The 25234-nt window shown below is 28.5% G+C and overlaps 1 protein-coding gene across 9 annotated transcripts in view; it reads left to right on the top strand.

The window, feature by feature from the left end:
- The window catches only part of LOC140668671 (cholecystokinin receptor type A), a 41278-nt gene extending 18985 nt beyond the window's left edge, over positions 1-22293 (top strand). For 7 of the 9 annotated variants that reach the window (XM_072897894.1, XM_072897890.1, XM_072897893.1 and 4 more), the window contains 8 exons: positions 4086-4200; positions 12338-12535; positions 14006-14191; positions 14602-14777; positions 15583-15891; positions 17084-17328; positions 18173-18303; positions 20487-22293. In XM_072897894.1, the coding sequence (XP_072753995.1) occupies positions 4086-4200; positions 12338-12535; positions 14006-14191; positions 14602-14777; positions 15583-15891; positions 17084-17328; positions 18173-18303; positions 20487-20524 (1398 nt within the window). In that variant the 3' untranslated portion in view covers positions 20525-22293. The remainder of the gene's footprint in view (positions 1-4085; positions 4201-12337; positions 12536-14005; positions 14192-14601; positions 14778-15582; positions 15892-17083; positions 17329-18172; positions 18304-20486) is intronic. The other 2 variants (XM_072897897.1, XM_072897896.1) reach the window with 2 other exon arrangements.
- The last annotated feature ends 2941 nt before the right edge of the window (positions 22294-25234 follow it).

The raw sequence follows: 25234 nt of genomic DNA, 5'->3' as shown, positions 1-25234 counted from the left end.
TAAAAAAAATGGTTTCCGTCACTTATGCAATAATATTAGAAAGCTACATATTTTTCACAGCATTGAATTTTACATATTTCTTGCTGATGATTGATCGAAATGTGTAAAACTTTATCTTTTGAAGAAGTCTACGATTGCGTTCTTAAGAAATACATACACTGATCCTACATTGATCCTCGAATAGAGTTTTACGGAAAATAGTTAAGTACTTGAAACATTCTTTATAGCCGCAATGTGGATTTTGTCGAAACATGGTATATATAATATTAGGATAATCCTGCATGCATAGGATAATTCCATGCATTCTAATTTACTGACAAATTTCGGGTAGAACTTTACAATAAATTTTAAATGTTGGACTTACACGTGTTTCTCTGCTCTAATAATTACTCACTAAAATAGCTTTTATAGGAAACTGCATATTGCTTGTGTTTATCAAACCCTTATGAGCTTATCAAACTGTTTGATTTAAGTTCAAGTCAAATTAATGATATTTTGTCACGATTAGGGAATTTAAAAGATCCATTATCACTATGATTTAAAGCAAGTAGCCATTAAATTTTAAATCTTTATAATAATATTAAAAATATTTCATAAATATCTCACTCGCAGTTAAGTTAGCGCTTTATTTTGTTAAAAACTTATTAATAAAATAAATAATATTTAATTAGCTTCTGATATGGGTATTTCTTATTGCAACGAGAATTAAAACATAACTCAATTAAAACATTTCTAACAATAAGTAGTAACGCACTTTAATGAGAATTTCGTTCGTAACAAAATCCATACAAAAAGTTTTTTTACGAGCAAAAAACACAAATAAGCACTCTAATTGCGAAACGTTGTTATTCTTATTAAGATAGCGTTTCGTTCGATCAGAAATGCCGAAGAGAGAATAAAAAAAATTTATTTTCTTTTTTCAAAAATATATTTTGAAAAAAACAAATTCTAAATAGAGTCATTTATTTTATGAAAAATTTACAGAAAAGTAAAAGGTCAAACATAATTGTTCTTAGGCTAAATATAAATTTATCAATAGTTTAGATGAATTGAGTTTATTCTTCTTGCATTACTTATTTATTATTATTGCATATTCGACGATCAAGCAAAATTCTTAATATCAATCTTTACTCACTTGAAATAAAAAAAATATATATATATATATGTTTTAATTGAGTTATGTTTTAATTCTCGTTGCAATAAAAAATACCCATATCAGAAGCTAATTAAATATTATTTATTTTATTAATAAGTTTTTAACAAAATAAAGCGCTAACTTAACAATCCAATTCTATATTTTGATACGGAAACATGTGTGTGTATACATATACACACACATGTTTCCGTATAAAAATATAGAATTGGATAGAATATTTTAAATACAAATGTAACCTTTTTAAACTTTTTGATACACACACATTACATTAAAATTTAATTTAATATTTACGTTCGCAAAATATTAAAATAATATACACATCCATAAATAAAATATTTATACTAAATGTTATCGATGTTATTATTAAAAAAATTTTGAAATTTAAATTGATATTTTATACTTAAATAATGCTGATTGTTTAACTTATGTGTATGTATAAATGTATAGTCATAAAATATAATACTGATAAAAAAGAGAAGAATCAAAAAGAATAATGTGTATCTCATATGGCAATTCTTCAGATAAAGGTAAAACTTTTACCGATATCTTGAAGTACAAAACTTTCAGTTTTACACGGGGCAAATTAAAAAGTTACAACGCGTTGAAAATAGTTTGCTACTTAACGGAAACGCGATGACAAGAACAAAGCCTTTGTAAAGACCTTTTAGTCTTACTTGCAACTACAGTTTAAAACTTGTTATTTCTACCATTTATATACTTTAATTTTGTTAGATTTTGTAATGTAAATAATTAGTTGTCAGATAGATATAGCATGTTTCCTCACTAATTATATGATGTTTTTAAACAGCATAAAAAACACACCACAGACGAGAAAGAGAGAGAGAGAGAGAAAGAGAGAGAAAGAAAATTATTTTAAATATTATGATAAAAAGTTAAATACTATTTACAAAGTTTATACAATTTTCACGAAAGTTTGCGAGAATTTGAAAATTTTTCCAATATATTTGTATGAAATTATAATTGTACGCTGATTTATACTGATTGAAAAAAATCATAATTCTTATATTACGACAAATGTCCACATGGAATATAAGGGATAGAGAAAGCGCTATCTCATGCAGAAAAATACATAATTTTGCACAAACCAGATTATTGTGATTTGAACCAAGCATAAAAAAAATAAAATTTTACTATATACAATATTATTGTTATTATTCACCTTTTTTAGCTACCATAATTTTTTTCGACTGAGAATGAGGTTTGTTTTGCAAAATGCAAAATGCTTTACAATTTTATAAGTAAAAATATGTAAGAATTGTGAGAATTAATTATAATATATAAATATTTATTTTTTAAAGCATTTGGCGTTTTTTTCTCGTTAAGCTTATTTTTTAATATAATTCTGAAATTGAAATGAAAATTGAAATTAAATCAGAATATCCATATCACGTTTTAATACAACATTGCAATGGAAATTTATGCAAGAACTTTCAAATATTTTTCTAACGATGAATTCATAATAATTGTTTGCTCTAAATGTTTTATAGATAATTTTGACTACTAAAAATGCCACTATTAAAACTATGACTTTTTAATTTTTTGCTTGACAAAATGGCCAAAATGCAGAACGAGGAGTTGGACGTAAAAGTTGGGCGAAGCCATTAGTATAAAATGCGCGCGTAGTAGAAATAAGTGAATACAAGAGATAATCTATCCGGTTATGAAAAAAATTATAGAATAATAAGTTACATTTTCACCATTTTCATGTAGAATCGAAGTTCATAAATTAATATTTTTTATGATCTCCTTTTATATTATTTTAATTTATTAATGTAGCGTGTAAAACAAAACCGCACAGTTTTGTATTTTTTCGAGCAATAAAAATTGTTATATACATCATCTAGTAAGGAAATATTGAGTCAAAAATTTTAAATTAATTATTATTGTCAGTATTATTTAAATAATTACTTTTTCTTGAAGACGGGCTCATTATTTTTTTTCCAGATTAAATATCAATACTTTTTTTTTGAAAACATAAATTTTAATTCTCTCTTGTTTAGACTAATAATTTTATATACGTTTGTAACGTCAGAAAGATAAATTAGCAAGTAACACGAAATGAAAGCTTAACTTTTCATAGTATTTTAATAAAGTCATGATATTTTAATAATAATAAAGTCATGCTTTTGTAATAACCTTGATCCAATATAATACCGTTCTAAAATCAGCAACTTTCCAGCTTATTTTCTTATTTTTTATATCTTTATTCTTGGTCCTTTATCTTGATTTTTTTTCGGAAGCTATATCAAAAATCTAGCAATCAAGCAAAAACTTTCATCGTTTAAATTACTTCAATGGATATTGAATAAAAGAAAAATAAGAATAATGTTTTCTAAGGCCACACAATTTCAGTTTAATTAAAACTAGTGACTTTCTTTTTACGAGAGAAAATGTTTTTTTTGGAAAATGAAAATTACTTTGATTGTAAATAGCCTTTATTTTCAAGAAACAAATAATATAGATCTTTTAAATATTTTTTTAAATAGAAATATACAAACAAATGGTGAATCTTTCAATTGACTAAAATTAAATATTTTTTGAAATCCAGTTCATCGAATAATTGAGAACCATTCTCTTGTTGTTTGTTGATGATCGATCGACCTAGTATTTCGAATTTTATTTGTAACAACTTTAGAAATTGAGAGTTCGCAATAAAGAAACGATAAAACTATTTATTTTTGCTTTGGTCCAATATGTTTGAATGTTTCGTACGGTGAGCTTTCTTACTTCGTCTTATACACACAAAAAAAGTCTGGTGAAATAAATCTTTCGATATAAAACATTGGTTGTTTTAATCGGTTAATCGTACAATCAATTGTTACGTTTTTATTGTCGATAAATTTTCTATAATATTTTTTTTTAAATTAAAAATGCAATATTAACAAATTATTGCTAACCTTTGTTGCAGGCTGTATCAGATCTTTTGCTTGGTGTGTTCTGTATGCCTTTCACTCTTCTGGGTCAAATTCTCAAGAATTTTGTTTTTGGTCTCACAATGTGCAAGCTGATACCATATTTTCAAGGTAAGTGTCAGTTCATCGTGTTCAATAATATAAAAATTTGATATTATTAGAAAGAGATGTTCAATTTTTGCTTCATTGTTCTACATTATAATAATAAAGATCAGAGAGATTTTCACAAATCCCAGAGTCAGAATATTCGGCATTTTGAAAATCATAAAAGTCTTTATAACAACATACATACATTTGCCAACAGAGAAAGAGATCGAAAAATTAAATAAAGAGTTAGATTGATGAAGATAATTATCTTATTACATCGACGACCTTCATCCTAATAACCGATTATTAAAGTGTAAAGTACAGATTTCCGGCGAAATATTAAATCGTTAATCTGCTAATTAATTAACATACATTTGTAATTTATCTATTAATATATATATAATATTTTTTAAAATGTATTCTATAAAAAGAATCCAAGTTAAAATAATTTCCAAGACACATTTTTAAACTCTCTCAAGCAATTAAAGGAGGAAAAACTCTCAAACGATTGAAAGATAATAAATGTTGATGAAAGATGAATAATTGTTGGTAAATGTTGTTGTAAGAAAATCAGATAAGCACATCCACAAGTCTTTTCTTCAACAACTTATTAATTTGTTATTGAATCACTTATTAAAATGTTATTAATGCTATCAAACATTATTTGGGGAATTCGGTTTTTAAGTAGATTTAATATCTTCACGTTGATGGATACATGACTATTTTATATCAAATTATATTTTCTGTAAATATTTTTTAAAATTTTAGTTATACTAAGAAGCGAGATCGAATTAATTTTAATATATAAATTTATAATTTTATGCTCAAATATTAGCATAAATGCTTTGCTTTAGTGCAGATATAAGCACCTTTTGATAAAAGCGCTGAATGCGGTAAAGTCAGTAAATTTATTTTGGAATAGATTTTCGAGTAAAATTACTATATATTTTACATAAAGTTGTCGAAAATAATCCTGATACACGTTTTAGTTAAAGGGTCATCTTTTAAATGTATTAACTAGAAATAAGTCAGTATATTTGAAAAGATTTTGTTTTGAAATAGCAGACATTTAATTCAAGCACTATATTTGTTCCAAATTCAGGTTCACTCGCATCTAATTTGGAACAGCTGAAGTCTGACCTGTACCTTATACATATATATTAAACTAGAAATACCTAGGAAGTGTTGTTATAAATAACATTCTCTTGTTCACCCACTTCGAAACCTGATACTACATGACGCGAGAAAAATCAAAGTGTTCTGAAATATGTGCTGTTCCAAAATAGATTCGTTTACCTTAACATTTTTCCATGGACGAGAATAATAGTTTTTATTTTATCCTTCTTTCTAAAAAAAATGCAATTACACTTTTTGTGTAGTGCACTTTTCATTGAGTATATATGTACAATCGTATGTACAGAAAGTATCTTTGCAGTAGGTATTAAGTAAAATTTACGTAAAAATCACAAAATGAGAAATAAAGATAATGAGACGAATGCATTAACGAATAACCGCTTAATCATTCATTTCTATCCTGGATTCATACATATAAATTAATCCATGATTATTTTATATTCGAGCTGGCCTTAATCTAACAATATTGATTGAGTAAACTGCATTTCATTGTCAGTGACTGAATATTGCATACATTTGTTATATAACATAACAGATAGACTTTTGTACATTTCAACTTGAGTTCAAACTAGTTTTTGCGCGGCTAATTCATTTCCCCAACAATTGATTTACTTCAATTTATAAAAGTGATTGTACAGTCAAAAAAAGATTTATTTCTGTAATTTATTGCGCCTTCTCATCTTTCCGTAAGCTTTGATCGGAGAAAGACAGAGATAGCAATATTGAGTCCACATTAAATTCGTATTTTTTTTGTAATTTCTCATATTCTCACCTTTTATTAAAGAATAAGAATTCAATTACAAGTGCAGTCATTCAGATGATCATGCAGCGGAATACATTGCTTTGTCATTTATTCGCAATAAAGTGCGTTTTGTGTTTCAATATGATTTCAGACATTTTATCCATTTTTACTACATAAAAATTCATTCTTTTATCTTCTATAAAAAGACTCGTATTTTTGCAATAAAGAATGCAACAAAAAATTATTTTATAGATAATAAAATTTGTATTTTTCTGGTATTAAATTTCTTCGCGCTTTATTATAAATTTTAAATAATTTCAATATAAATGAAAAATCATGTTATTCATAGTATAAAAGATTATTATATAGTATTCAGTATTCGATATTGCCTTTTTGGATGTATATCGTAATTTAAATTCATCATCTTTCAACGTTCAAGGAAAACATAAATCTTTATTGATATCAATTTTCTTTTGAAAATGTAACAATATAGATGCACATACTTTACCAAGTTAGTTGTGTGATATTCCAAGCTTTTACGAAAATTGCAGCTATTATATGCAATTTTAAAGTCTCATATCGAGTGAAAATAGGATGATACTAGGTAAATGCGACGATAATGGCGAGACAAGAGCAAGATGCACTATTAGGTAAATATTCTTAAAAGCACTCAATGTCTTCATCGTTCGTCGACATATTGTAACAACATTTCCGAATAATGTTACGACATGAAATAATGATTAGTTTTGTATGGTTAAAAAATTGAGATATAATTATAGAATAAAAGTATTGAACATTTTATGCAAATATTAAATTTTGCGCGCTTAAAGTCTTATAAGACATATTCACGCTTAAAAATGCATATAAAATCGATTATTGAAAATTGTAATACATTTTTCTCGATTTAGCAATTTCTTTTCTAATATGTTGAAAACTGCCATCTCAGAGATTTTTTAAGCGATCATTTTTTTCAGTATCGAACGTGCGGTAACCAAGTTTACTCGCGACGTATTGCCTTTACCGTTGATGGAATATTAAAGATTATTTTAAAATGTATTAAAATAAGTAGTTTTTAAAAAATTAAGATGTTACGTGAATAAAACCGGTATAATTGAGCAGTTAAAAATAAAACAAAACTTATTAAAGTTATTTTGTCTTGTCTATAGACAAAAATTTGATAAATATTTAAGAAGTGAAAGAAACATTTCTAACAATGAGAGAAAAGACGTTTTGGTTTTTACATAAAAATTATTTGAAAAATGTGATTTATGAACATTGTTATCGTTCAACATTTTTATATACATATGTAAAGAATATAACAATTATTAATAAATAATAAAATGATTGAAATGATGCGCGTATATATGTGAGCTATATAATTTAAATTTTCTTAGTATTTTACACTAATAGATAGATCTCTAATGTAACGACCTACCACCAACATGATACTCAAAGAGCTTGTAGCTGTCAAGACGTGATATATTTACTAAGCAAGCAGCAAATTGCTACTGCGCGATACGTACTCGAGTAACCACAGTAATGTAATGCTAATTTTCGGGTTGCTAGACATTGTACTAAGTGAAAATAACCATGAATTCTTATATATACATACAAACATGCATATATATATATATATATATATATATATATATATATATATATATAAAATCTTTGAGTAAAAATCTAGAGAGAAAAAGAAAAAGAGATGGTTTTTTTAAATATTTTTTTATTATATATATATATATATTTATATATATATATATTATTATATATATATATATATTATATATATATATATATATATATATATATATAAGTATATAGGTATACTTATATGTATACTTATATAAAATTTATGTATTTAATATAATTTATATATTAATCGCACGATTATTAGATTTTATTACGTTATTATCTCTACGTATTAGAGATGGCAATAGATATGTAGTTGTAAAATTATGCTATATAAGCGTCGGGTTTAAAGTCGAATTTCGATCGTAGAGAGATATTATCATAAAAGAGAAAATTCCGATAGATATGCATATTTATCGTGTATCGTATCTGCAGAATTTAAATGTACTACTGATGATTGTTCTTGTGAAAATCGCATCTCGAATGTCCGTCGATAAAGGAAAATGATCCCGCGTACTTCAGCATAAACTTGTATTACATTCTTGAGTATCTTGGGGATACTTCGATATTTCTTTAGATGCATACGACGCGCTATCAAGTTCGTCTCATGCTTATGATTTGATATTTGGAAGAAATAAAGGATAAAAATGTTATATATGTATATGTATGCCGATAATATAATTTATTTTTAAATAAAATGTTATATAATAATGTTATAAAATAAATGTTATATAAAATAAAATGTTATATAACGTATTGATAAAATATTTATTATCGTTTGGTGAATCTCATTAATGTTTTGTACTGTGTTTGTTTGTAATATTTCTCTTTTATCTTAATTGTAGATTGGTTTGTTAAATTACGCAATACACACGATTGTACAACAGCATGCGATTGCACAACTATAAAATTGAACGTTTACTTTTTATACACATAACAATAACCCGTGATATGAACATATCGAATACATAAAAAGGATAAAAAAATCAAGGCTAAAGATAGGCATCGAGTACCATCGATTTAGGAATTTTGTTGTCATGTGTACGTGTATATATATATATTCAAAGGATTATTTACACAAACGTATGAAGGATTTTCGAGAGAATTCATATAAATATATATATATATATATATATATATATATATATATATATAATATATACGTAGAATATAATCTTCTTTTCGTAACCTGTTTTGAAATTGAAATCGTGCGAAAGCAGTACATTTTTCGTCCTAGATATCGTTTCTTTTTTCTCCAGACACTTTTATTGTCGCGGCATAAGAGTGGAATATAATCATTTTTTTCTTCCATTGTCGCGGATTATACCGGCCCTGTTTCGCGACGACTCAAATTCGTATCATTTTGCGTCTCACCCGTATAAAATGAATTTAGACATTAATAGTGGTTTTTTACGAACGACAGAAGTTTCTTATAATGTGTATCGAGATATGAAATAACGAAATTTTATTCGTAAGGGATTTTTATAGTATACGTCATATCACCTTTGGGTAATGAGCAACCTCCGTGTCATGTCGTATTAATTCATACATTAATAACGCGGATTGATAAATGTTTCGTAACGCGAGATCCAAAACTCTTTATGCAAATTTTGGTAAAAACGTAATTGGCTTGGAATAAGTGAATGCATGTTTTAGATTTATATTACTGCTGCAATCGTAATTAACTATTTACACTTTTTATAAAAATATATAACAAGTACATCGCTCATAAAATTGTTTCTCTTTTTTTCTTAGCATTGTTCTATGTCACGATGAAAATAATATACTCGCATTCTACGAATGATGTCAAGTGAAAAAAAAATGTTATTTAAGAAGAAGCTCTGCCATATGTGTCATCATACGTCAAAGTTAATACACATCTCACATTTCGAGTTTACAATAATTTAATGTTAAAATCATAAATTATTTTCTTATATCGAACTAACTTTTTTATAGTGATTATATTATAAAAATTTTATTTACTTTTTTTTTTTATAATAACCATACACAAAAATTCAAAATAAAATTGGAAATAGATATTTTAATTCTACAGGACAAATCTTTACTTCAACTCACAAATTAATTAATAATTTTATATTTTAGCTAAAAAAGCTATATTTTAGCTAACAGCTAAAAGCACTTTGCGCAGTTTTAAATTTACGAATTTCGAAATGTATTAGATTTTTTATCTTTTGACATAGATAATCCGTAGAATTTCTTTTAAAAATAAATTTTGTCCCGCGTGCATTTCCATTTCGATTTGAAAATTGAGATGCAGGGCGTGTGAATGAACATCAAAAGGTCACAAGTCGTAGGATGGATAGGTGTATTTCTCATTTATTTTGCCATATGCAAAAGGTTACCTGTGAAATATATCCAAGAGGTCTAGCGTAAATTTATCGGATAATATCGATGCTTAGAGTGACGTTCTCAAAAGGCCAGCGTCAAATCCTTCTCGATTTCGCCAGCTAGTATATTCTCCGTTATCTCTGTTCTCCACTATATCGTGTTCCCTCATAGTTTATATCAATAAAGATACGAAAATGACGAAGATACATCAACAGCACTAGCCACTCCGTACGTGAATTTGTACGAGATATATACGATATCTTCAAAATCCACAAGTATATAACTGATGTAATCTAATATTATTTTATAATTGATTTAATCTAATTTTATTTAATTATGTGATACAAAATTTTGATTTTAATTAGACTGTAAATAGGCCATATATAAAGTCATTAAAAAACGGGGTTAATTTCAACAATCGAGAATTCTTATTTTTAAATTCTTGATACTTAGAATTACCGAGTTAATTTATTCTATTTTCTTAACTATACCGATATACATATTACATTTAACATTATTATAGCAGATAGTATATGTATAAACTAAAAAAGAGCTTTCTTTCTAGGAGATAAATTTACTTAATATAACAAGTACTACGAGTCGCTTTCAACCATTAATTCTGTTAACTTTGACTGTCTTTGTTCTATGCAAATTAGCTTTAATTCTTTGCATTGTCCGCCTTTTCAAAGTGTATAATTAACTTTTCGTTATAATTAAAACAAATTAATGATATCCTTACGTGCTTTGTTTATTTAAGTTTTACTCTCTATCACTGTTTTTTTCAATTTCAAAAATATTGTTTTAACATCGCATCATATGTCGTCAACGGATTCGCCTCCGACAATACGAAATAATTTTTTAGGAAATTCTGAGTATCTAAAATATACTTACATGTATGCAGTACATATACCATAATTGTGGTACACCATAAAATACAAACTAAACGTGATCATTTTATTTGCAGTCCATATTAAATCAATAGTATACGTATTTTAATTACATTAGCTGTGTCGCGATCGGAAATCTATATTAAACAAGGTAATTTGTACTTTTAATTCAATATTTCAATACACGTTGTTGATGGAAATTAGAAATAATTGTAACGCGATAAATTGCATTTATGTAAAGAATGTCCTACTCATACACATTATTCTTTGACGATTAATAAATTCTTTAATTAATTTAAAATTAATTTTATTTCAAGAAAAATATCGAGAGATATCAGTAATTTCTGAGCTTTAACGAGATTGAAAAGGAAAGATCTTTTGAAAATTTTAAAGAAGATGTAATGGATAATAAAATTACATTCTTTGATTAATTTCAATTGAAATTATTATTTCAAATAAAAGTTTTATCATATATATAAAAATTAAGAAAGATGTCTCTCTATGCTTTCAGCTCGACATTATTTTGTTAAGAAATAATTTCAAATTAATAAAAAAATATTAAAAAAAGAAAAGAAAATACAATTGTATTTGTTTACCTACATACAATATACTATTATTTTTGCAAAATAGCGACGTAACTAAATTGCGATAAAACGTTTTCCATTCAAAATCATTCGATAAAACTCGATGAAAAATTTAATGAGAATTTTCTGTTAATAGTCTTGACGTGAAAAACCACGTAAATAAGTCATGGTCATAAAAGAATTTCGTAATTAACCATTGACAAAGAGAACTTTCTCGTAAAATTCTGTGTTCCTCAACATGTACTTCCTCTAAGTTGTAAGTCGTGAAAATTGTTTGGTGACACTTTTAAATAGAAACTTTTCTCTACCGGTGGCTTTCGTATCGACCAGTAGAGATGAAAAGAAAGCGAGTTGGAGTATAAAAGTGGTTCTCTGCAAAGCTCCATGTCACGTACACTCATTCATTTCTTGCGATGTACATAGTTAGTCTAGATTATTAGTCCTTCAACTTTCTACTATTGAATGTTGAACTATTTTCTGTCATCGACAATGTGTAACTGATATTTTTTGCCAACAATCGAACGTATTTTTATCTTTCAGTACGACGTTGTTCTACATCGAAGGAAATTAAAAACATATTTCTTTTCTTTTATATTCCGGGATAATTAATCTATCGATTTAATTTCAAACGAAACGATATAAATAAAAAATTAAATTACAAGACGATCAACCGTCGATATGTTATATTACACAATATCGTATTAATTTTTTACCATAGACAGATTAAATAGAATCATTTCCATATCATAAAAATAATATTTGTAATAAAGGCAGACAAAAAATCTGCACGATGAGAAGTGATATGATTCAATTTTACGATATGTTTTCTTCAGCTGTGTCAGTGTCAGTGGGTGTCTGGACGTTGGTCGCTATTTCGCTGGAACGCTACTTTGCTATTTGCCGACCATTGAAGTCGAGACGATGGCAGACACAATTTCACGCTTACAAAATGATTGCTGTCGTATGGACTCTCAGTCTCACGTGGAACGCACCGATTCTCGTCGTGTCTCGATTAAAGAACTTACGTGGAGGTAAGAGAATACTGATACATTATGAGACTTGTTTCTTATTTAAGTACACAATAAATGTCGTTTAATAAATAAATAATAAATGATTCTGAATAATATTTTACAATTGAATATAGTTAAAGATAATTTATTAAATTGTTTTTTAGATTTATTTTTTTTTCGTAAATAAGTTTGCAAATATTAAAAATTCACCAAATGTATGTATTATGCAATGTAACATTTGCAATATTTGTTAAAAAATATTATATGTTATATATAATTGATCACCAAACTGAAACCAAATTTTTCACGTCATGTAGACATTTTCATCTCAGTTTAATATCGACATCTACCATCGTCTTCCTGTTGGTGTAGCTAGCATATACATAATATTCAACAATTGGAACATATTGAATACTTTGCGATATTCAACATTTACAGAAAAAAATTGAGCCCTTTGTGCGAATAAAACTTTGTTTTTTTTTTTTTTATGCGCTAAAGATGCTTTTTAATTATGATAAAAAAGTGCTTTCAATCAATGAAATTTAATAGAACTTGAAAAACTATAAATAATAAATAATTTATAATTAGCATCAAACAATTCTTTGTATATACATATATATTGATTGATCGCATTTGTTTAATATTAACTCGTGATCAATTTGTCGTAAAATCGATATATTATGTAGAATATTTTGCTATGAGATATTAATTAGTAACTGATCATGCTTGTCTGACATTATCGGAACACCTCTAGCATTTAATCTAATCTAAACTAGGATATGTAGTAGAATATGTATATATATGACGATCTGTAACTATGTACATATAGGAGCAATATGGCCATATTACATTATATAATTCCTTCAACACACTAATTGCGCTCTCTAACAGCTTCTTAAGACATTTAAATATTGAAAAGCAACTGTATGCAGAACAATATTAATATTATTTCAATGCCCTATATAGATTACTAAAGTCTGTATTGAGACAATAAAAGTTAATTACATTGCAACATTATTACATCACCTACTTCCTATACTTCTTTATAAATTCTTCATAAATCATTTGATTAACAAATAGAGTAGATATTTAAAACATTAATTATTGTGAAATAAATTTAGAGAACAAGATCCGATATACATAGCGTAATTATTTAATAATTTAAAAAGTTAATATTATTAATTGTTAAATTATTAATACATTATACACACATATATGTACGCTGTATTATGTTGAAATTGATTCTATTTCTTAACGAAATAATTTAGAGAAAAATAGAAAACTAATTTTAATTAACAAGTTTAATTAACTGATGATATAGCTACGTCCAAATTGTCCGTGTGAGCAAATAAGGAATTAGATTGCTCTTGTTTTAATCGTGCCTCGTTTTCCATTGGAAAACGTGGTGGCGAATCCCCAATATACCTAATGTCACGGTTCTACTTACGATGACACGAATAAAAAAACTCTCGCATCGCATGATGATTTTAGGAAGGCGCAAATGTCGCGAAGAATGGCCGAGTGTCGGTACCGAGAGAGCGTACAATCTTTTCCTGGATGGTACGCTGCTTCTGATACCGCTGTTGCTCATGAGTCTGGCTTATTCGCTGATAGCGATAAAACTTTGGCGCGGTCTGAAGCTCGAGATACGACAGTCATCGACATGCACTAGAAGACGTAAGTAAAGTATCGCTTCGATATATCAAACGGACGTATGTACATGTATATTCTCGTATCACGAACGTCACGGAAAGCCGTCTCATACATCAATTGAATCTTTGCTGACATTAAATTCTATTGGATAAAAAATTTACGTAAAATACATCAACAAAATTGCATGATAGTGCAATATACAGTTATTATATTTTTCAATTACTGATGCATAATTCGTACAAAACCTGTTGAATAAAAAATTCGGAAATTATGTAAATTTTTTTCCCCATCGTTATATATTAGCGCGAATTAGAAATTGTAATTTCCCAGATATTTTAAAATCAAATAAATTATATGTATGAAATGACCTTTTCAGATAGTCTTAAAATCGAATTCGTATTCAGATTGAAGGTTGAAAACGTTATGAATTACAGTCGAAAGAACGGCGTCTAGCGCGACAGTGCGAGGCTCAACTTACAACAATAACAATGACAGAGATGCAAGATCGACGGTGGTGTTTCGCACCGGCGGTCCAATTTCGAGGTCGCGTCGAGGCTTCTCGTCTTCCTCGAGGCACTTCCAAGGCACTCCCCAAGGTGCACCATCCAGGGTGAGAAAATATTGAGTAAACATCACCTTGGAATCTAATATCAATAGTCATCCAATATCAATAAGGAATCAAATTATCACAATTTATATTAAGCGTCGCCGAAGAGACAAGAGATCGAATGCGCTCAAAATGGTTTAAATTATTTGATTTATTATGTTCTTAGTTCTAGTCTTCTCTCAATTCTGCAAATTAGATTTATAAAATTTCTCTTATCAATGCGTTTTAGTATATTTGATTTTTTTACCATGATAAAGATACTCTTTTATTATTTTCCACATAACAAACAAAATATTAGCAAAAAGATCTTCAAACAAATTTTTATCAAATAAAACATTGAATACAGTTGCATAAAATTTTTAAATTTTCTCTTTCAATGCTCTTTTTATTTTAAATTTTGCAATAAATTGTTCAGACTCAGTGTGTTTTATTATCGACCGAATTAAATTTTGATTTATCATTGCAGAATTAATATAATTTAAATATCTAATTAAGATTGTAAGTTATACCATGAAAACATATTTTAATTAAAATATATTGCAATTAATTTTTCGGGTTTAATATTCGAGCATTGTTCTTGTTAATAACTCAACTGACTCTAATTGTTTACATTATCAATTAATTATTATAATACAACGAGCTTATTAATATAATCGAGATAAGTTGCAGTTTCGATTATAAATTGAGAGAATCACTATAAATATAATATTATAATATTAACTTGGCTAAGTTTCCACGATCGAATGAAATGGCCCGCGGCAAATAAATTGTAGATTAGGATGACGAATTAAGTTGTTCACTGTCTCAGACGAAGGTTCAAGCAACACGTGCAATAGTTAACCGAGACATCGCGTTTCTCTTCCTTCCTCTTCCTTCCCCTTGCAAAAAGGTGCGGTTACCACGGACGGTAGTCTCCAGGGTGTTTACCGACAAGTGTCACGGTACAGATTTGTCTCAGGGATCCAGGATTCAGATACGAGCGAACGGAAGCGGCTGCTTAACACGGGACACGAAGGACGTCGCTAACGAGGATCAGCAGGACTCGACCTGTCCTCTCAGCAGACAACACGTGATACGTAGTAATTACATGGGCAAGAGTATCGAGGCAAAGAAAAAGGTATGTCCGATAATTAAAGCGCCTAATTAAACGAGCTGTGGCGCTTGTGGACGGACTTGTTCCGTTTCGATGAAATTTTACATGGCATTACGTGTGCACTTTGCATGCATATAAAGCGCGCTTGCGGAAAAGGTTCCCGTTTCTAGGAAATCGTGGAATCTGGAGCGAACGTAGGAAAAAGTTGCGGTTACCGGTGCACGCCAGGTCGCGAGATATTTATCAGCAACTATATTAATCCTTTATTATTCGCCTGCAACGCTCACTCGCAAAGAATCTTACGTATAGGTTGTTTCATAGTTAAACGATCAAACTTTACGTTCTACAAATAAAAATAAGGAAAAAATGTTACATAAAAAGGCCCAGAAATATTTTATTATCACGTTACACATTGAAGAAAAAGAAATTTGTTTAATTTTCCATTTTTTTCAAAATGTCGTCTTTTTTTTGTAATACAAGACTGCCATCGTTTAAAGATTGAATTTAACATTCCACGAACTTGACATTTATTTTCTTTAATTCAATTAACGTATTTTCCATTGATCCTATCAGTTTCTATCACGAATCAATTCTTGTATGATACACTATCGTTTTCATATTTCTTTACAGATAAAATTATAGCGGTGTAAAATCGAGTGATTTCGGGGACAAACAATTGGTCCTGTTTATAAAAAGTACCGTCGATCATGATAATACACGATACTGTAACGACCCAGATTCCATCAAAATATTATCATAATATTATCATAACATTACATAAAATCATAATGTAGCTTTCAAGACCCTGTTACGTTGTCTTCCTTTTACATCGTAATGTATTAACAGCGAATCCATTATTCATGTGTGATATTTTTGTTAGGTGAACATTTTAATAAAGCGCTTCTCGATCTATGTTTATATAACATTTTTTTTCTTATTTCTATTCGTAGAACATATTGTAAAGTTTAATTTTGAAACATCTTGTTTATTCGTTTCTTCAAAGAAATTGTGCTATACATATTTTTTTTCATATTTGTGCAGTTTAATCTCGTATGCATGCAGAATGCAGTTCACGCTACACTCGAATCATGGTGTCATAATATGCATTGCGAGACAATATCATCAAAACCACAATCATCTTTTGAATATGAATTCTGGTCAGGGACTCTATGATATTCGTTTGTCGCATTGAACGTCTTCTCGTTCGGTGTCACAGGTGATCAGAATGCTCTTCGTGATAGTCCTGGAGTTCTTCGTGTGCTGGGCGCCGTTGCACGTGATCAATACGTGGTATCTCTTCGCGCCTGATCTGGTCTACTCGGTTGTCGGTAGCACCGGTATCAGCCTGGTGCAGTTATTGGCCTACGTATCCAGCTGTTGTAATCCCATCACGTATTGTTTCATGAACAGAAAATTTCGCCAGGCGTTCCTCGGCCTCTTCGACTGCCATCGATGCTGGAGGTAAATCTAAGTAAAGAGCCGCATGCGTATGTCTTCCATCATGAGAGACGTACTACGGGTCCAGAGAACTCCTTCAAAAGGTATTTCTCGCGCGAGTTTCAATCCCATGTTGCAAACTTCTCGAAATAACAGATTTTTTTCATCTGGACAAGTACAGTTTACGACAAAAAATGTGGACTCTGGTGTGAAATTAATAATAAATAATATTGTAAATTAATGTATTGTACATAAAATTTTATAGAAACTGCATTAAGTTTCAAAAATATCTTACAGTTAGACTATAATATGAAATTACAATATTATTACAGAATACAAAAATTTTATTAAGACATAAAGGAATTATGATGACACATAAGAGATGGAGCTCCGTACAAATTCGTTCTCCTTACGAGTTATACAAGTTGGCTGCTCCGGCGAGGGATTAATTTCATGGGAGATACATAGAAGATATCTCTCAGAGTTTCCGCGACCAGTTAGAAAGGCTGTAATTACGCACCAGCCGTTCTCTTGTCAAGCCCGAAAGTTGTTAACAGAAGCGCTCATTCTTGCTCTTATTTAGATAGAAATGATAAAATAGTAAAGTTTGTCCTTTTAAATGCAAAACGGATGCATACAATTATGCAAGTGCTTTTTTGGCGTATGTACGTATACATATAAAGGACACTTTTTATTTTCTCTCTCTCTCTCTCTCATTTTGAAAAGAATTTAAGAATATAATTTCAAGATTTTTTAAGAGACTAAAGATAATTTTAAAAGAAAAAAAAATCGCACACAAATTGATGTCAGGTATAAATGTTCTATTGCAAATAAGTGTTCACGTATATAAATGAGTATGCGTTTTTAGGGTAGGTTGCAGACACAGCGACATCGCTATGGCTACCACGGGGAATGCCGGACAAGCTGGCAATAACAGCGAATTAAGCGGAAATGACTCGACCGTGTACCTCGGCAGAGCGTCCCTCGTCGCTAGATCAGGTATCATTACACCATTAAATTGATCGTTCATTATCGTCATTCTCAGATCCGGTTGCGACATCAACCATAACTTTCCAGATTCTGATTACGTTACCGTGATATTACGCGATATTATAACGACCCAGATTCCATCAAATATTATCATAATATTATAATATTATAATATTACATAAAATAGTAACGTAATTTTTAACGAGCCTGTCATGTTAGCTTACAAATTTCTCACCACACATCTCAAAATGTTAATTAAATTCTATATATAAAAATTATATATATATATATATATATATTATATAAAAATAGAAAAAGAAAGTGTACATTTAACGCACGATATACATTTCCATGTTTAGTCTGATTCGCAACAACTAAACTAAAGCAGTGACGTGATCGATAATGGTTCACCAGCTTTTCATGGCATTCGTTAGAGTTCCCACGTATTGTATGTAATTCCTTCATGAGATACTAGCTTACATATACTATATATGCACCGGATGTGTCTCTAAACTTTTGAATGAATAATTAGTTGTGCTCTAATTCCTGCTTGTGTGAAGGTTAATTATTTGTATCTGTTCTACATGAGAATGTCCTCGGTCTGCATATTTAATAATAAAGAGAAGATGAAAGTAGAAATTACAGCGCTTAACAATAATAATAGATATCAAATTTTTACTTTGGCATTTCTTGCATATGATACTGAAAAATAATTAAATGCATATAGCACTAGTAAAAGACACGTAAAAATCTAAAATTGAGTCAACTGCCATTTTTGGAATTTTAATTTTTACGTTAGAAGATATATTTCTAAATGTATAACATGTAACATGTAACTAAAATTTTAATATCTAACTAGTACTTATTGTTAGCTGCAATTTATCAATTTAATTTTAGCATACTGATCAGTACATTGTATATTGTAAATTAAGTATATATGTATACTAAAAATAGAATTTTATTTATAATGCTTTAATTTTTGTAAAAGCGTTGTAAACAAAATTATATTTTAAAATTAGTTGTCGCATAACCGCATTTAATTTATACTTCAAAGACTGGCATTTACTGTTAAAATTGCAAATTAACGCCACATAATACTCAAAAAAAAAATATTACTTTGCAAGTATACATATATAATATAAATATAAAATATAAAATGAAAATATTCTCTTTCATAGAATATAAAACCATAGTTTTACCTTGCAAATGATAAACTAATATCAATCCATCACGGATAATAAGAAAGGAAGTAATTTAAATTATAATTTTATAACATATATTGAATAAAAAATAAAATTAGTATATTTTTTAAAATGTGCAATAATTGATTATTAGAAACATATTGGACGACAGTGTACAAAAATCTAAAAATTGGCAGTTGATTTTTTTATATTATAATTGGGTTTAATATATCTGGAAATCTTACATTACGCAGATGCACATTTGATTGACAGATATAATAAAATGTAATCTGTGTGATAAACTCAAATTTATATAAATTCCATAACAAATTTGAATATTATCACATATGGCATAACATTTAATCGGATTGTATGTCACGTAACAAACAATCAGGACTGAATAGTGTAAAAATTATAAGCGCTTCTTATCTTTCGAGACATTTAGATTTGAACTCCACAAAGATAATATTTCACGCCTTTTTTCTCACATAATAAAAATGCTCTCATTTTCGTTCTCAAAAATTTACGTGTAACATATGTATTTTACTGTAATTTTTGTTTTATCCGTGCAAGAAAAATGATGCAAAAATGCATTTTCACGAAGGCTAAGTAAGGTAAAAATATCTGGCTAATTTAATATTCTGAAATAATTATTCAAGTAAGAATATCCATATAATCCGCATTTTAATTAAGAAGATAAATCTATCCGTATATATACATATATAAACTTTTGTTTGATGGTTTATTTTTTTCTCTGCTAAAAATTTGAATTAATTTAATGTCTGACTATAAAAGACATATCCAAATAATGCAATATGTTCTTTATATTGACATGACTCTAATCCAAATTAATGAGAAGATTTGAGTAGACACGACTTCTTGTATTCTATGCGAACATATCCGGATTTAAATGAACGAGTAATGATTATTTCTTGGATATCGGACTGCCCGCAAAATCCCGATCGTATTTGTACGATCCCTCGCCTTCACGGGAAAGGAATATTGTTTCAGAGGTAGTTCGGTTGCTGGAGGAGGAAGATCGCGTCTAGTATAGGTCGTGCGGATTATGTGACGGGATGACGGAACGGAATATATCTCTGCCCCAATCCCGTGAGCAAGAAGAGGATTTTTTTCTGAAAATATCCTGGCGACCGCCCGTCGACAGGATTGCTTGTTGTGAAAGCGATAAGGAACTCGCGTGTGCCGGCGCATCTCATTGCTCATCGAGATCTTGCGTGGACAATCTCAACTTCCTTTACGATTAACCGAAGCGAAATATTGCCGTGACGTGCGTATTTTTTGGCCTAACTGGTATTGCAGAGATCTCTTTTTGTACTTTTAGTTAATTCATAGATTATAAAACGTACAGAAAGAGGAGAGAGAAAGAAAACGCCTAAAAGTCCTGCCGGATTCCTGTTGAATGTCTTATTTTTGTATTCTCTATCCAATCGATCACATTCAATATGCAATTAAAAATATAACAGCGTTAGTGTTTTTTATACAGGTCAGTTAAACAGAGCAGATGAATGAAAGTTTTACAATGTAACTGCAAATAAAATAATTAGTTTATCACAAGCATTATATCTTAATAAACTTAATAAATAGCTTATAAGCTTGATGATATTGATATTTATTAATAAATCATGTATTAAGTGTATAATCGTCGATTAATAAATTTCTAATAATGATGAAATACTTTGAAATGATTGTTACAAATATTTGAAAGTTGCAATTTTTCATCAGTTTTTATCCTTTAGATATAATAATAATAATAATAATAATAATATAGTACGCGCTATAAATCTTCATGATGTCTGCAAAGAATATATTTCCAGAAAATTAATAAATAATTAATCTGATTTTGCGGAATAATATTTTATATGTTTGCATTAAAAATGCACAACAAAATGCTTTAGACACTTTCGCACAGGCAAGCTTACCGCGTAGAGACATAAAATATATTTATTCAGTAAACAGAGTTTTATGTGAGAAACAAACACAGTTATGCTGTTTCAGCTTAACACCTGCTCATTTATGTTACTTATGCTAATTTCTCGAAATTAGCATAATTTTTTTATGTTTAATGTTTGCACACAAATATGGAATCAGATATTTTAAAATAATTACAGTTCAAAAATAGCTGGCATGTAATTCAATTTTCATTAATTTTTTGCTAAATACTGCGCTCCAAAAATATATTTTAAAAAAATTTTTTTTAAGAGAATAGATTATTTAATATACGAAAGAGAAGAAGAAAAAGAGAGAAATTATATACATAAATGTATAAATGCCATAGTGTGCAGTTCACATATCCTTCATCATACATATCTTTGATACACCTGTTGCATACGTTTCATGTCCTATGGACCTGTCAGGGAATAACCCTTAAATGATAACGCGACAGACATATACAGCCACGTTTTACGCGGTCGCTCAGAACTAAGTATATTCGCTAAGAATTTTTAGAGTTTCATATTTATACTAACGATACTTTAATGTGTTTTTCAGGCAAAGTATTATTGTTCATGTAACTTTCTGTTTAAAGCCGTTACAAAGTGCTGCATACATTTTTTTAGTATGTATGTTAAGAAATTTATTCTTGAATCCATTTATCATTTTAATGAACTTACAAACAGATATTATTAATGCAATATTTTTTTTATTAGTAGTAGTTTTTTTCGTTTAGGTATTAGAGATCTGTTATAAATATATTAAATATACAAAAAAAAAATCTGTTGGCATATAAATGCTGCTTTTATTAAATAACTGTGTTTGTTTGGATACACTTTTCAATTTCTCTTGACATGAATTTTTAATATAATAATATAACAGTGTAACATATATATTTTATTTATTAAAAATGTTTCATGTTTACAGAAAGATATACATAAATGAGTATATTTCTATGTACAAATATATATATATATATATATATTGAGCGTTATATTATTATATGACGAAATATAAATTACTAACATAAATTGTATTAAGATGAACATCGCGGCTCAACTGGTATAATAAGATAATTATTTGCAAAAATGCAGATTGCGTAAATAATAAAATAGGTATTGTGTAGGGATCTACATTCTTCTAAAATATTTAAAAAATATTATATACATATAATCGAAAGTTCTTCGCGCTGCGACACTTGTAACAAAATAGAATAAGATTTGATCGATTTTAGACACTGCGCAAAGATGTTTAATAAACTTTTTTCAACACGATTTCTACACTCTGGATTATTTTTTCATCAAACATTTTTTGTCGCTCTCCTAATCTCGCCATTTAACCGTGTCCTGCAGTTCTCTAACTTTGTCTCCTACCAATGTTGGAAAAGTGCTCCGTTTTATTATCTGCGTGCATTGATTTCCAGTTATGGAAAAAGTTGCCACGCGTGGATTCGAATGGATTTTAAATTGAAAAATAAAATACTGACTTTTATATTATAACATAACAAAATGCGTATAAGATGCGAAAATGATATTATACATATATATGCATGAAAAATAACATTCTATAAAAATATTAATTTCATTAACTTCAATTTTAATTTTTTCAATTTGAATTAAATTTTTGTTCTGATAAACGCAAATATCCACGTCATAAGATGCAAAAAAAATTATAAACAAGTCAAAAGAAAATTAATCGCGATGTAATGCAACTTTCTTCTGTTACACAATCCGTTAATATGACTATCTTTAAAATATGTTTTTTATACTTTTATACAAATTTTTTTTCATTGTATCGTTACGTTCATCGTCGTCAAAGGACATCTATTGTCACAAGAAAATTGATTACAAACTGCTTTAAATCTTTCGTTTCGTGTGTTTGCCGGGTGAGAATATCACGGAATATAATAATAAAGAGAATATGGAGAACGAGTAAAAAAGAAATTTTTTTTTGTTATACTATTTGTCGGGTTATACATATATACATATATATGTATATATTGCATATGATACATATGTTCAATATAAATCAAGCAACTCACAGAATGGGATTTTTTTAATTCAATTTTTCAATACAATAAAATCTATGCTGAGAATTTTCCGGGAAAGAAATAAAAAAATTTGATTAAAAATATCTCAATAAAATTTCTCATATCGAAGAACATCTCTCAATTTTTTTTTTTGTACATATGTGTGGTTTGTGTCGATATCGTCTACTTTCTCTTGGATTAATAATTCTTACTGAAAAGGTTGGGGTAAAGCTGGGTTATATCTAAACGAACATGAGCCCTTGTAAAGCTCAAGAAAGGATATTGTCCCATGTCGGCCACTTGATCTCGTGTCTTATCGGTCCGCAAGGGATTTACCCCAACCCAATTATTAATCAGAGAGTACAGCTTGTTTCAAGGAATAAAAACCCAAGGACGAAAATACTTCAATATATCACGTATATTTATCACTACTATGATATTTAATCCCGTTCTTATTAAGGAAAGTTACGGAAGTAAGTGTGAGGACGCGACTAGACGTAACGTTATTGAATAAATTAATTAAAGAGTCATATGCGAGATAACTCTCACGTTATTTCCGTGGCTTTTTATAAATCTAGAAAAGTTCCGCTGCCCGATGTGTAATGTGTCGATTAATAAAACCATCCGGAACGTCATGCATAATACATGACGTTTTTCTTGATGGTATTTCGTAAGCGCAGCTATCGTTCAGAACCTGTTTCTATGAAAATATTTTTTATTTATATAAAAAAGAGGGATTTAATTCGATTTTGTTGGCTGCATAATCTTTTCTCACGGTATAAACTCTCAGTAATCTCATAAGCAAGATATATTCAAGGCATAGATCGTAAAGATCGTAAAGATTCCGATAAAAGATTTACTTTTTTTCTCATCATATTTTATATCTGTTTTATCATTCTTGAAATATACTTCTCGGTTTACTTTGCTATCTAGCTGACGAAATTGAAAGTCTCTTGACTATGTTAGTAACAAACCGAAAATATAACATGTTTTCACTTAGTATTTTTTACTTTTTACATAATATAATATATAAAATTTATTATATATATTTTATATATATATGATGCTATATAAATATTTATATAATGTAATTTTTATTAAAATTATAAACTGTTAATACATAATATACTGCGCATTAATAGGTCTAATTTATATTAGACGCTTAATTAATTTTTGTCGCTATTCATCTCTTACTACACATTTCATTTATGTGTGTATAATCCGAAGGATTTGCAATACGTAAATTACAAAAGCGCTTATTGATGAAATATTCGATTATCTAAAATTGACCATGAGCAGTACTATGGTTTGTTTCTTGCTGAACTTGTCATACATTTTACATGAGAATTGGAACAATGGTAAATCCACTTTAATTTGCATTTCGAATAAACGGTTAAAGCTAATCCAACTATTGTAATGTAAACCAGATTTAATACCATTACTATCAGAGAACCATTGTTTAATTTGCCTTTCTGCGGCTTTATTTTCTGTATGCGTTGTAATTTATATGACATTCAATGCCAACTTTTATTGATGCAATCCTCAATTAATTTTGTCAAAAATAAAATTCTGCTTATATAATAACCTCGTTTATTACATATATGTATTTGTATTTTGTATACTTGTCATCATTTAATTAAAATTCGATTATTTAATGGTAATTGAAAGAGTTATGATATTTTTTTTGTAACATTTTACAATATTGACTTGTTCCTGAATAAAAAATATTATCTCAATATTTAATTTAATAGAATAAAATACAAAATTTAACGTAATGTAA

The sequence above is a fragment of the Anoplolepis gracilipes genome, chromosome 8 (genome assembly GCF_047496725.1).
Source record: "Anoplolepis gracilipes chromosome 8, ASM4749672v1, whole genome shotgun sequence".
In the NCBI taxonomy this organism is placed as follows: Eukaryota; Metazoa; Arthropoda; class Insecta; order Hymenoptera; family Formicidae; genus Anoplolepis; species Anoplolepis gracilipes.
This window is presented reverse-complemented; position numbering and strand designations above follow the sequence as displayed.